Consider the following 12,942-nt stretch of genomic DNA (forward strand, 5'->3'; position numbering starts at 1 on the left):
GCACTGGTGGCGGCTGCTACTGGGAAGGGCACGGTGGACTGCTATGCATGTCATGACTTTATGGTTAGGGTCTTAACACATACAAGAAAGCTGAGCCAGGGCCCAGGAACAAAACAGAACATGGAGAACATGTCTTCTCAGAACACTTAAAGATCCTTACAAAACCCAACTGTATTAGTCCATCTGACTCTTGTTATTTAACTAGGCCGAACAACCTACATGGTGACAGGGAGCCTGACGAGAGGTGGTTTCCTCTTCAGCTATGTTTTCCCTTAGTACCAAAAAGCAGGCTCAGATTCCCTGAGAAAATGCAAACAAACCCCCTGGATCTCAACCGTAGACCTTCCTGTGTTCTCAGGCTACTGGAGTCTAGCATGCCTACATTTTTTAACGACTTAAGTTGTTTTTCAAGCTTCACTACCTTTTTTTAAGTGTTACATGGAATGTAATGTTTTGCTGTTCTTTGGAACGCACAAATTTCAGAAGACTTTTGAGCTATGCTCAAGCCAAGAGCATGCCATCACTGCCTCTACTGCAAGGTACTGGTTTATGTTCTTCCCTTAGACACACTTTGCACACACTGAAGAAGTTCAGACAAAAGTTTTCTCTTTCATATATTTACACAAGTTCAAAATGATATTCACAGCATCTTCTAAATTTTGGCCAAGAGTCAAAAAAAAAAATGCATTTAAACTTTGGAACTTGCCCACATAGACAAGAGGCCAACCCCAGCAGTTGATGGGGCAGACACCCGAGAACCAAAGGGCTGGGAAAATCAGGAGGAGCTGAAAGGATTCTTCAGTTTATGAACTCGGTTCAGTGAAACCAAGGTCGATGCCTCTGGCAAGGGATATACAGTTCATCTAACTGGCACCAGTCCCTTCCATCACTTGCTGAGCCTGTTTCTGTCCCATGCAGCACTGTGCAACAGACTGGAATAACCTGGAAAGTGAAGACAAGTACAAATTCAGGCCTAAGGATATCTTAATGTGCACCAGCTATAACTGCCTTTTAACTCATAGACCCAAATTAGAAGCTTTTCTCCCCTTCTGTTTCCCTGCTAGGTACTTAAATAATTTTACACTCACTTTTCAATCTCTGGGGCACAGTGTACAAACTCATGGTTCCAGAACTTAAATGCTGGATTTTTAATCAGCTCAATGAAGGTGATAAGAAGACCCCAAGGATGCGGCCTATTTACAATCAACCGTTCCAAGAGAACCCTAAAAAGAGGACAGAAGGGTTAATTAATACATAAACAAATTAACAGCTATACCTCCATTGCTTCTTTTTCTATTAATTCACTTAGAATTTTTTAACAATACTATAGCATATGTAAATGGGTGGAATTCTTTCTATGTGGCTCAAGTGCTGGCTTACACATTATTACACTGTGACCTGCTACTTGCAATGCTTGCTTTATTCTCACTTCACTGTTTCCTGGGGGCAAAGATTAAGGACTGAAGCCTTTGCTGCAGCTTTAGACATAATTACAAACAAAATAGTACGTTGTCATCCATGCAATAAATACAGTTCACATGCATGAGTCCTAGCATTTAGGTGAATTAAAGTTGGGTTTTGTTTGTTTTTTGAGACAGGGTTTCTCTGTGTAGCCCTGGCTGTTCTCTCTGAAACTCACTTTTAGACCAGACTGGCCTTGAACTCAGAGATCCACCTGCCTCTGCCTCCCTAGTGCTGGGATTAAAGGCGTGCATCATCACACCCATCATAAATTAAGTCTTTAAGGTACCTCACTGTACTATGTACCAATTTCCAATCCTATACATATTTAAACAACAGAAAACAGTATGATCCTACTGCAGCTCTTCCTTAAAACCTTAAAAAAGGAAATACACAAATGAAGTCTGTATTATTCAAGAATCTGGATACAAATGCTGCTGCCACTAGATACATACTTGCCACCAAGTATGTTGCTGTTATTGTAAACTAGTCCCTAGCACAGCAAAGCAAACTGTCAATAGCAACTTCTTTTGTAATCCTCCAGACATGCTTTAGTGTAAGACAGCTGAACTGGGAATGCATAGAGCTCCATTCAGAGTGCAGGGGAGAAGGGCCCTTTTAAGGCATCTTGACAATAAATCTCACCTTGTGATCTGTTCCTGAATTGCCTCGGTGTTCGCCTCGGCAAAAAGGTACAGCATGGTGCAGCTGAAGTAGTGAGTGTGGCTGTTTGGGTACCGCAGCTGGTTTGCAATTGCATTTAAGAAGAGATATCGGCCTAAAAAATTAAGGAATTTTGATTTAGGGTTCACTCTTGAAAGGCCAATATGGGAGACAATTGCTTCTGTTTCTGAAGGGGACTGATACATCAGGGAACTCCCCTTAACAGCACAGATAAAAGAATTAGCATAGTCCTTGTGCAAGGATGACATCAAAATCTGTAAAGGTTATTCTAATTCAGTGATTTCCTAGTGGTTCTCTGGATCCCACTGTTTTTTGCTTCTGTAGGGTTTATCCAAAATACTTTCCATGTTATGAATTAGCAAAATTCTTACATACTTGTTTTTGAAACCATCTCACTATCCAACCAGCTAAAACATTCTATTTCATCTAGCACTTGGAAAACTGCTTTGTAGACTTGAAATAGGCACAATGAAGGAAATGTCTTCCTATGATGAAAACAGTCCTGACCTCAAAGCGTGTATCTTCAGAGTCTTGCCCCTAAAAATCCTTATACTGGTAGAGTAACAGAGGATGGGGATATCAAATCCAAAATATTTCACAATGTTCAGAAAGCAATTGATCTCTTCTTATCTGGATTTGATTATCTTGTTTGTACAGCTATTATAAGGACCCTTAAACACTTACCTAAAGAATGTAACAATATTCAACTGTTAAACTTTGCTTTTCATTCAAGTACCTTTTGAAAATAGGTAAACAATATAGTTATCCTTTCAAGATTTGTAGCAAAGTTAAAAGTAACTTTTTAATCCATCTGTCACACGGCTCAACTACACACAGGACTCCTTCGCATATGCCCAAAGAACACATCCTATTTTACAGACACTGGCTCAGCCATGTCCACTGCTGCTCTATTCATAATAACTAAGAAATGGAAACAACCTAAATGTCCTTCAACCAATGAATGGGTAATAAAAATGTACATTTACACTATGGGCTACTTATTCAGGCTGATAATACTCCCAAGAGCCAAAGGGGAAAAAAAAGTCATGAACTCTGCAGGCAAATTGATGAAACTAGAAATGATCTCACTGAGTTGAGCAAGGACAAATATCTCATGTTCTTCTCCCTTTCCCCCTCCCCCTCTCTCCAGGCTCTTAGCTCCACATCTTCAGAAGTAAGTACATATCCTGGAGTAACTGTAAAAAGCAGAAAAATAAAAAAAGGACCCCTGCTGGGGATGGGGGGGTGTTCAACAGGAGAAAAGTACAATACAAGGAAAATGAGAAAAGGGGGGGAGAATAAAAGTAAGGGATGTCTGGAAAAGCCATAAGAAATCACACTATTAACTATTTCTTTAAAAAAAAAAACTGTAATAGAGTCCTGACACATCCACAGAAGAAGCAAGATGTGATTGCCTCACTGAAAAAGGTACCGAGCCACATGGCTAACACAGACAAGAATAATGGGCTAATATAAGTTATGAGTTAATAAGAAGCTTGAGCTAATGGGCCAATCAGTTTATAACTAACGTAGACTCTGTGTGATTTCTTTGGGACTGAACGATTGCGGGACCAGACAGGACAGAAAACTCAGTCAACAAATGGAGCCCACATGGACAGCTGCATCCACATAAAGCCTGTGAGCTTGGGAAGAATTCTAGATAAAAAAGAATAGAGTTAAGCACAGCTTATTGATAGCAGCATTTTCTCAGGTGGGCTCTGTTTGCTAGAGGCAAAATGTGTCTTATTTAAGGAAGGCTTCCTAACTCAGCCTTAGCTATAAAACCTTGCAGCTCTTTTAAGAGGTCCTGCCACAAAACACTTAAATGGTGTTGATGAAAAGCTTTTTGATTTTCAGCCATAGCAGGAAAAAAGCCGTGCCGTTTTAAAATGCCGGCTTTCTGGGCCATCCTGCCAGTGCAAACTCCTTTGATTCTTTCAGGCAGGAGGTCCAGTCTCAGAGCATTTGAATGTGGTTTGTGAGCACACAGCTGCAGCTTGCTTGGTGGCAGGGACCTTGAAATGCCATAGACTTGTGGCACTAAACATGGTTACAGTCAGTACCTCTGCCATGAGGTACTGACTGGAATCTCAGAAAGCTAAGAAATAGGCTGGATCCAGCTGTCAGAGCCATGGCTTTAATCCTACCCACATTGCTTAGCAAATTAAAGACTTATGTGGTCACAAAAAGGGAGATATACAGTAAAGATAGATTCAAAGACGAAAAAAAACTCTCAATGGTTTACTGTGTGTTTAAAAATATATGTAGGCCTGGGAGAAAAAAAAGAAAAAAGAAAAAACAAAAACAGTAGTTGGTGTGGTGGCACACAACTTAATCCTAACACTTGGGAGGCAGCCTGGTCTACAAAAGCCAGTTCCACGACTGACTCCAAAACTACAGAGAAACCCTGTCTCGAAAACAAACAAACAAAAAGATAGATAAAACCTCAACACCAGGCATCAGATGCCCTCAGGTCACTGATTTGGGTTATCCAAGAGACTTCCAAAACAGAGGCTGCTGCTAGTGCCTTTGGTTGTGCCAACCCCCCTCCAGAGGTCAAATGTAACCCCCACCCCATTGCTGAAGACACCATGCACTCCAGACACAGTGCCCTGATGTCTGAGCCTGGAACTGGCCTGGATGTCTCTTCCCCAGGACTAGCTTTTCAAAGTTCTAGAAGGCACCATGCCAGCTTCCAAAGGCGGGAGGAAGCAGCAGTCCTAGCCAGCTGTGATGCCTCTGAACCATACCAGTGACCAGCATGACACAATATCCCTAAGGGTACGGCAGGGGCATACATACCCCGTGGGGACAACAAACAGCTCTTCAATTGGATTTAAGAGCCACTCAACAAGGGTAACCATGCCTGGGATTAAAAAGCCAGACAAGTACCCAGGGCTAGTGAAGTCATGGGTTGTGGAGAAGAACCTACGCCACTGGCCTCAGCAGCCTAATTCCTAATTACACTCTAAATATTTGAGCTAGTTGTCCATATACCCACAGTAAATGTAAGTTTTTATCAAGGAAACTTATTTTTGAAACTGCCAGAAGCAACCACAACCAGTCAGAATGCTGAGTTGTGAAGCTCAGGTCTAATAGATACATACATCTTTAGATACTCATACACTGCTGAGCTATCACTCCAGCCCCCATCCTTAATCTTCTTAAACATTTAATAACATGTTCTGTTCCTTGGCAAGTAGATACAATAAATGATATAAAAACAAGCTAATAAAACAATGCAGTATGAGTCAGCCTCTGCTGAAGGCTACCAAAAAGAACATACTTACTTAAATACCAACGTATTTACCGATATGACGAGATTTTTGGGCAGTTTTTCTTCACACTTTATGAAAAGAGCATTCTTTAGTGTGGCTTAAAGAAATTTTCTAGATTCTTGCAATTTTTATCTGTGGCAAAGTACAGAGAACTTGCCAATGCAAACTAGCCAGCTTCACTCACCCTCAGTGTCTAAGTCCACAGCCAGATTCTGGAAGATGTCCATGTGTGCTGAGTGGGTGATGGTGCTCATTGAAGGCGTGCTGCCCTTGTTGTGGATGTGTGCGATGGCCTGAGTCCCTACATAGAGCACCAGTGCATTGATAAGCTGGAGGTTGTAGCGATTGCCAGGCTCGTTAGATACCTAAATGGGCAAAAGAGAACACTTTACCATCTTTTATTTTTTTTTTCCAGAGACAGGATCTCATAACGTAGCTCTGGCTGGGTTCCAACTAAGAGATCCACCTGCCTCTGGTTCCCAGTGCTGAGATTAAAGTGTGAACTACTATGCCCCACAGCACCATTTCTCAATCCATCTAAAGGCTCTCTTAGAAGGGATCCATAGGTCTTGATATTCTTTGTGATTTAAATAAATGTGCTCAGGATTGTGAGCTATACAAATACACAGCTACCCTAAGAGTGATTCAACCAGGAGATGTCAGTTCCTTTAGGAAACCAAATACTATAGAAATACTACACTTCCAGATTAGAAAGCTATAAAATAGGGGTTGGAGATATGGTTCAGTGGTTAAGAGCACTGACTGCTCTTCCAGAGGTCCTGAGTTCAATTCCCAATGACCACATGGTAGCTCATAACCATCTGTAATGATATCTGGTGGCCTCTTTTGGCATGTGGGCATACATGGAGGCAGAATGTTGTGTTGTATACATAACAAATCTTTTTTTTTTTAAAAGAAAGCTATAAAATAAAACTTAACCATCCAAAACAAGCACAACGTCTATTATATAACTTTGGAGGAAGAAGTTGTTGTACAAGGTGCTAACACTGGAAAGTCAATTCCACTTCAAGTTACTCTATAAAGCAAATTTAGCTGCAATCCCTTTATTTAGAAATGTTAGCCAGGACTTACAGGAAAGTAATGTCTTTTCCCAAGTGGTTTCATCTATAACTGGGTCAAGAATAAAATATTAGTAAAGTATATAACCCAGTTAAGGTCACCCAATGAACAGGTATGACAATATTTTGGTGTGTATATGGGGATGGGTGTATTTTTGGGGGTGAAGTCTTGCCACTGTAATCTGTCTGCCTTAGTGCCAAAGAAACAGGTGTGTATTGCCAAATTCAATCAAATTCAACAATGTTTCTAAATGAGACACACAATGTACAGTGCAAACAAAGTGCTCTGTAGAGAAGACAAGCAGAGAACAACTTAAGTCAAACCAATTAACCTGTAGGTTACTGCGCAGATCCGATAGAAAAGTGACAGGGGATCGAGTTTTAAGATAGGAATCCAGATCTTTTTTGAACTGAGGTGGCATCACTCCAGTGAAATTGGTGAGGATCCGAGGCGCAATGTTAATTTCACTCAGCATGTCCACCTGCCACAAATAGCAAGAATTGAAATCAAGCACAGAATTAACAAATCACACCTAAGACAGAAGAGTTAGGATAGCTTTCTAAAACTGTCCACACTTGCACACAGATGGTGACTACTACATATTAGACATTTTGCATTATTAGTAAGGGAAATTAAAGAATATTTTTATGCTGTAACTTGCACTGTTAAGCACTGCATTGATTTCAAATCAGTACAGATGGAGGCTCCTCACTCACCACCAAGAAATCCAGCCACCAAAAGAAGCCCCAGACAAATAAGAGAACGTTACATGCTTTTTAAAATGTACTTGAAAGGGGCTTAACACAGATCCAAGAGCAAATTTAAAAGGCTAGTATTTACTTATGCAAATGGTGGTATGATTTTTAAGCGGCCCCTTCCCTTAAACAATTTAAACACTTACACAATGAAACTTGTGAACTACAGACATTGCAAAGATTAGTTTCTTTTCAATTATGCAGCATGGGATTAGCTCAACATTTACTCTGGGATTCAATAATTATACCTAAATTTAATGTCAAAATTATGAGAAACAGTAACCAGAAAAATAGTATAAACCAATATTCAGAGAAAATATCAAGCCTATCACGACTAATAACAGAATTAGCTACCCAAACAGTATCATTACCTAAAGCATACATGCACATTAGAGAGAATTAAATGATTTTAAAACTAGGCTGCTTAACAGACAAAGGGCTGAAATATTAAGATAAAAAAATTTTCCTTTTGGAGCTGTGAAAGATGGCCCAGTGGCTGCTCGTGCAGAGGACCTGCGTTCAGTTCCCATCGCCCACATGCCAGCTCACTCTCTAATTCTACCTACCTTACTCAGGCCTCTATAGATTCATACATGCACATAAACTCACACACATATGCATACACAGATTAGAACTAAAATTGAAAGATAAAAGCAAAACAAGACAACCATGTTCCATCTATTTAAACTTTACCTTCAGGTTAGGAGTGAATGGGTCTGGGAGTCTCATATTTCTTGGGAAGGCACTCAGGATCAAATTTCTTAACTGGATACAATTAGGAGGGATCACATCACAGAACCCATAATGGTAATCACAAAGGAACTCTGGGAAATCATGCAAAAGAACTAGCAGCACTCTTAGAGTACCCTACATAAAAAAGAAAAAAATGTTCCACACTAAGAAATCAGTATTTCTTCCTGTATCATGAATTTTAACTCTGGTCAAAAATGCCAAAAGTATATGTTAGTAACATTTAAAAAAAAAAATCTATAGGCTTTAATCAACAAATACTGTTAAGAGTATAAGGCAATAATATATTCTGCACAAAAACAATACAATGATGCAACATCTATCCCCAGAAGCTAGAAAGAGAACTGTAGAATGAACAGAATCAAAGAAAGATTAAAAAAAGTGGTGGTGGTGGGGGGGAATACATGAATTGAAAAAATTTACTGAAAAACACTTGCTGCTTAGATCAAAGCTAGCTAGTTCTTGACAAGTTTAGTAAATTTAAACAATTCTGATAAATAGGTGGTAGGAACCCCTTAGCAATCCGAGATAGCTTAGCATGTGTAAGAAGGTCCTAGGTTTGATCCCCAGTGCCACAGAAAAACAATTTTAAAAGGGCACATCTGTACATGAAATCTTATTATGAGATTATTAAAGACATCAGGTAGTACATGCCTTTAATTCCAGCACAAGGGAGACAGAGTCAGGATGATCTGAGTTCTAGGCAAATCAGGGCCAAATAGTGAGGTTCTGCCTCAAGAAATAAACATCTCTGGAGATATGTATGGTTCAGCAGTTAAGAACACTTGCTGGTCTTGCAGAGGAGCAAGATTTCATTCCTAGGACCCACATGGTGGCTCAGTTCCAGGGTCTCCAACATCCTTTTCTGTATTCCCTGAGTACCAGACTCACAAGTGATGCATATATACATGCATGCATGCCAAAGTCATACACATAAAATAAAACTTAAAAAAAATGTTTAAAAGAAAAAACCCACTAAGGAAATAGGAGTTAAACCTCCAATGAGATTGTACCAAATTGCTAAAATGGGGGTAGGGAGAAGAGCAGAGAAGATATATAAAAGATGGGGAACAAACCAACTTTCCACTGAAAACCTAAAGTAGTAGAGGCACTACTAATACTAGAGTACCCTTAAGTGGGGCCTCTGAATCTTGTGTTACTGTAAAAGCTTAGTAACAGCCCACGTTAAAAAAATCCCAGTTATTTATAAGTAAAAATTACCTTATAGAGGATTTGCATAGGTTTAGTGAGTTCCACATTTCTAAGGAAAGGCGCTAAATATTTGAATAAATCAATCAACAGCTGTGCATACATAGGCCACCCCTAAAGAAAGAAATGTATATGAGTTATAGTGACATTAGAAGTTGTTCAGTTACCAAAAGGTTCCTCAGGTTATTACACTTTGGTCATCCACACTAATATCAATAGAGAACACTGACATGACAGGACCTCTCGATTAAGTATTTATTAGCTTGGCATGGTAGGGAGCACATGTTTTATGAGCACACATTTTATCTTTCTGTGGGCATGCCATGCATATGTCTGCGTGCCATGGTTTGCATATGGAAATCATAAAACAAAACCAAGTGATTATTTCACTTTCTTAGCCACTTTAACACACGGTAGTTACATTTTCTTCTGGTCTAAGAGTCAAATGAAGGTACTATAAGTAGTACTCTTTTGCCATTTAATTGCAAAATGAGAAAGTGCTCATATTAAATTATTGTTAACACAAAGGATTAAGAGACTGACAGAGATGGTCCATAACAAAGCTAGAGAAGCAATATGCCTCAAGAAAGTCTTATGTACTCAAGTCCTTGGTAAGTCTCTTTACATTCTGTGACTTGACATTTAATAATTACCAAATAACATGCTTGAAAAAAAACTACTACTACTAATAGAAATCAACATAAACAGTGCTAGTAAGCCCCCAGGTAGTTACAGGCTTCATCTGTGGGAGATAAACTGCAGCCACACCTTCTGCTGTGGCGTATGTGCCAGCATTCTTGCAATAAAGATCCGATGGGAGATCAATTCAAGCCAGGCATATACAAAGCCAGGAGCTTTGGTGGGCCTTAAGATGTGGAATGTATTGCTGAAAGAAAAATTTCAGAAGCTCAAACTTAAATATATCAAACAACATATGAATGTAGACAACATGCAAGTTACTTAAAAACAAAAAAACAAAAAACACTTGTAACCAAACAAACCAAAAGTTCCACCTGAGTTTGACTACACTAAACCAAGTCCTTAAATCTTAGCAAGTGCAGCCCCATGGTGTGGGGTTCATGCCTTTAATTCCAGCTCTTGGAAGCTAGAATCAGGAAAATTAGGAGTTCAAGACCATCAGCCTCAGCAACACAGGAACTCTGGAGGACAATCTGAGCTAAAAGGCCCTATGGTAAATGACAACAAATGTAAATCTCTACTGAGCCCAACACTCACCAGAAAGCTGTAAGAGTCTGGAAATTAATGGTTTCCAACACATGCTCAGGTGCATTGAGCTCCAACAGCAACATGATAAAAATCCTATGGTAAGGAAGCTGCTGAAATTCACTCTGCCGAACATCATGATCCTGTAGGAGAACTCCCACTACTATCCCGAGAACCTATACAGAACACACAGTATACAACTCATTAGTCACACAGATAAGCCAGTTGTTGCTTTTAATTCATGACTTTTTTATTTTATTTACTTATTTTCTTATCTGTTTAGGTTGGTTTTATGAGACAGGGTTTCTCTGTGTTAACTTGGAACTCATCACTGTGTAGACCAGGCTAGCCTTAAGCTCAGAGATCTGCTTACCTCTGCCTCCCAAGTGATGGGATTAAAGGCGTAGGCCACTACTGCCCAGCAAACCCACGATTCTTTTATCTTTTGTTCATGGACTGAACAAAAGCAAAGTTATTTTATCACTTGAGTGCTATCTTGAAGCTTTTGTTTTTTTTTTAACTTTGAGACAAGGTCTAAGACACCTAAAAGCTGGCTTTGAACTTACAAGTCTCACTGTAATGTTCCTGCCTCACCCAGTCCTTCAAATACTTATAGGACTATACCACCAGGACAGGCTTACCCTGCACTCTGAAGCACTACAAAGCACTTTGAAGGAAAAAGACACATTCCATTTGAACACAAATTTGTATGCTGGCAGGGATATTTGTGTAAACCTGTGTTTCCTCCGAATTTCATTATCACTGGACCAAAACTTCTACATTCTCCACAGATGGAACTGGTTTTTCTAAAGCTTTAGAAACCTGGATGTCTCTTCATGTTTTTTGTTTCTTTATTCATTCATTCATTCATTCATACAGTATCCTGCCTGTAGGCCAGAAGAGGGCACCAGATCTCATCATAGGAGGCTGTGAGCCACCATGTGTTTTCTGGGAATTGAAGCTCTGGAAGAGCAGTCAGTGCTCTTAACCGCTGAGCCACCTCTCCAGCCCTCTCTTCATGTTTCATCATACTGAAACTCAACAATGTTAATCTAATGTGACCTGATGTCAACAAGGGGCAAATGGTTCTCACCTCTCTTAACATTCTATTCAGTTTGCTCACTGATCGGTGTTGTGTGTGGGTGTGGGTGTGGGTGTGGGTGTGTTGACAATAAGGATAAAACTGTATTTCTTCAAGAGCAAAATCTAGTCACATTGGCACCATTTGTAAATGTAGACTGCACTTTTGTTTTCTGGCTACCCAGACCCATTTAATCACACAGAAATTGTATTAATTACAGCAATACTTGACCAATGGCTTAGGCATATTCCTAGGTAGCTCTCACATCTTAAATTAACCCATTTCTATTAATCTATATATCACTGTCTGTGGATTACACATAATGTTTTGGCACCTTCTTCAGTGGCAGCGGCTATATGGTATCTGCTTGACTCGGCCTATTCTCTCTATATATCTCTGTTTGGATTTCCCTCTGGCTTTACTCTGCTAAACCATTGGGCAAAACAGCTTTATTCACCAACCAATAAAAGCAACACACAGACAGAAGAACATCCCACATCAATTTTGATATTCAACTTTTTCAAGGGTGGTGGTGGTGGTGGTAACCACACACAACACAATGGAGCAGAAAAACAAAAACAAAAAACCTACAAAAATCCAAGGATCAAGAAAGTACTCCAGACCTTATTCAGGAGATTGATCTTTGTGACAGTGTTGGTGGCCTCCCCAGAGTGCTTCACTAACAGTGCAATGAGGCGGACAAAGGCATCCAGGTTGTGATAGCATTTGGCTCGTATCATGGTGGGATTGGCAGCAGGATTGTGCTGTTGCTCTGCTTGAGCACGGTAACTGATTTCGACACACATTTCAGTGCAAAGACGGAAAAACCTTGTTATGAGGTCATCAGTCTTAAGTATTCCTTGTTGGTGCATCTACAGTGGGAACAAACAACCAACACGGTGAGATCATACTCAACATCAATTTTATACATGTTCGTTTTCAAACAACCACACTATAGTTTATTTCCATTTCTAATTCTTACTTTGTGAAAGGATGCCATTAGAAAAATGACTCCTCTATTATTGAAGAGCCATGGCAGAGTTCCTCCCAATTTTAATGCATGGAGAAGATTGAAATTGACAAGAGATACAATTAGCCTTGAACAAGAGGGTATGTACAAATAATCCAGGAAATTATATAAATAACACCAACTTTTAAAAACTTTCAAAGTGTTAATATATTGTTCTCTCAGAAAGACTCAAATGTTTGTACATTTAACTTCCCATAAGTAACACTTCTAACAGTTACCCTCCTCTTATTTAACCACTGGCAATACTTTTGAAACTCCGGCCAACAGCATAAAAATTATTAATTTATTTAATAAATACTCAAGAATCAAGATTGTTACTTAAATGTAATGTTCTTTTATACTACTACAATTAGTGGAAAAGGCCAGTTCCAGGTCAGGAAGGGCTACATA

At 39.5% G+C, this 12,942-nt stretch overlaps 1 protein-coding gene across 8 annotated transcripts in view; it reads right to left on the reverse strand.

The window, feature by feature from the left end:
- Window positions 1-589: 589 nt before the first annotated feature.
- Window positions 590-12,942, reverse strand: part of Cnot1 (CCR4-NOT transcription complex subunit 1) — an 80,119-nt gene continuing 67,766 nt past the window's right edge. For all 8 annotated transcript variants that reach the window (XM_048431558.3, XM_048431594.3, XM_048431575.3 and 5 more), the window contains 10 exons: window positions 12,146-12,394; window positions 10,454-10,617; window positions 9,986-10,103; window positions 9,230-9,331; window positions 7,952-8,125; window positions 6,835-6,984; window positions 5,608-5,788; window positions 2,107-2,239; window positions 1,089-1,223; window positions 590-942 (listed from right to left, as the gene is read on the reverse strand). In XM_048431558.3, coding sequence (XP_048287515.1) covers window positions 864-942; window positions 1,089-1,223; window positions 2,107-2,239; window positions 5,608-5,788; window positions 6,835-6,984; window positions 7,952-8,125; window positions 9,230-9,331; window positions 9,986-10,103; window positions 10,454-10,617; window positions 12,146-12,394 — 1,485 coding nt within the window. In that variant the 3' untranslated portion in view covers window positions 590-863. The remainder of the gene's footprint in view (window positions 943-1,088; window positions 1,224-2,106; window positions 2,240-5,607; window positions 5,789-6,834; window positions 6,985-7,951; window positions 8,126-9,229; window positions 9,332-9,985; window positions 10,104-10,453; window positions 10,618-12,145; window positions 12,395-12,942) is intronic.

This window comes from Myodes glareolus, chromosome 22 (assembly GCF_982192425.1).
Source record: "Myodes glareolus chromosome 22, mMyoGla1.1, whole genome shotgun sequence".
Taxonomy (NCBI): Eukaryota; Metazoa; Chordata; class Mammalia; order Rodentia; family Cricetidae; genus Myodes; species Myodes glareolus.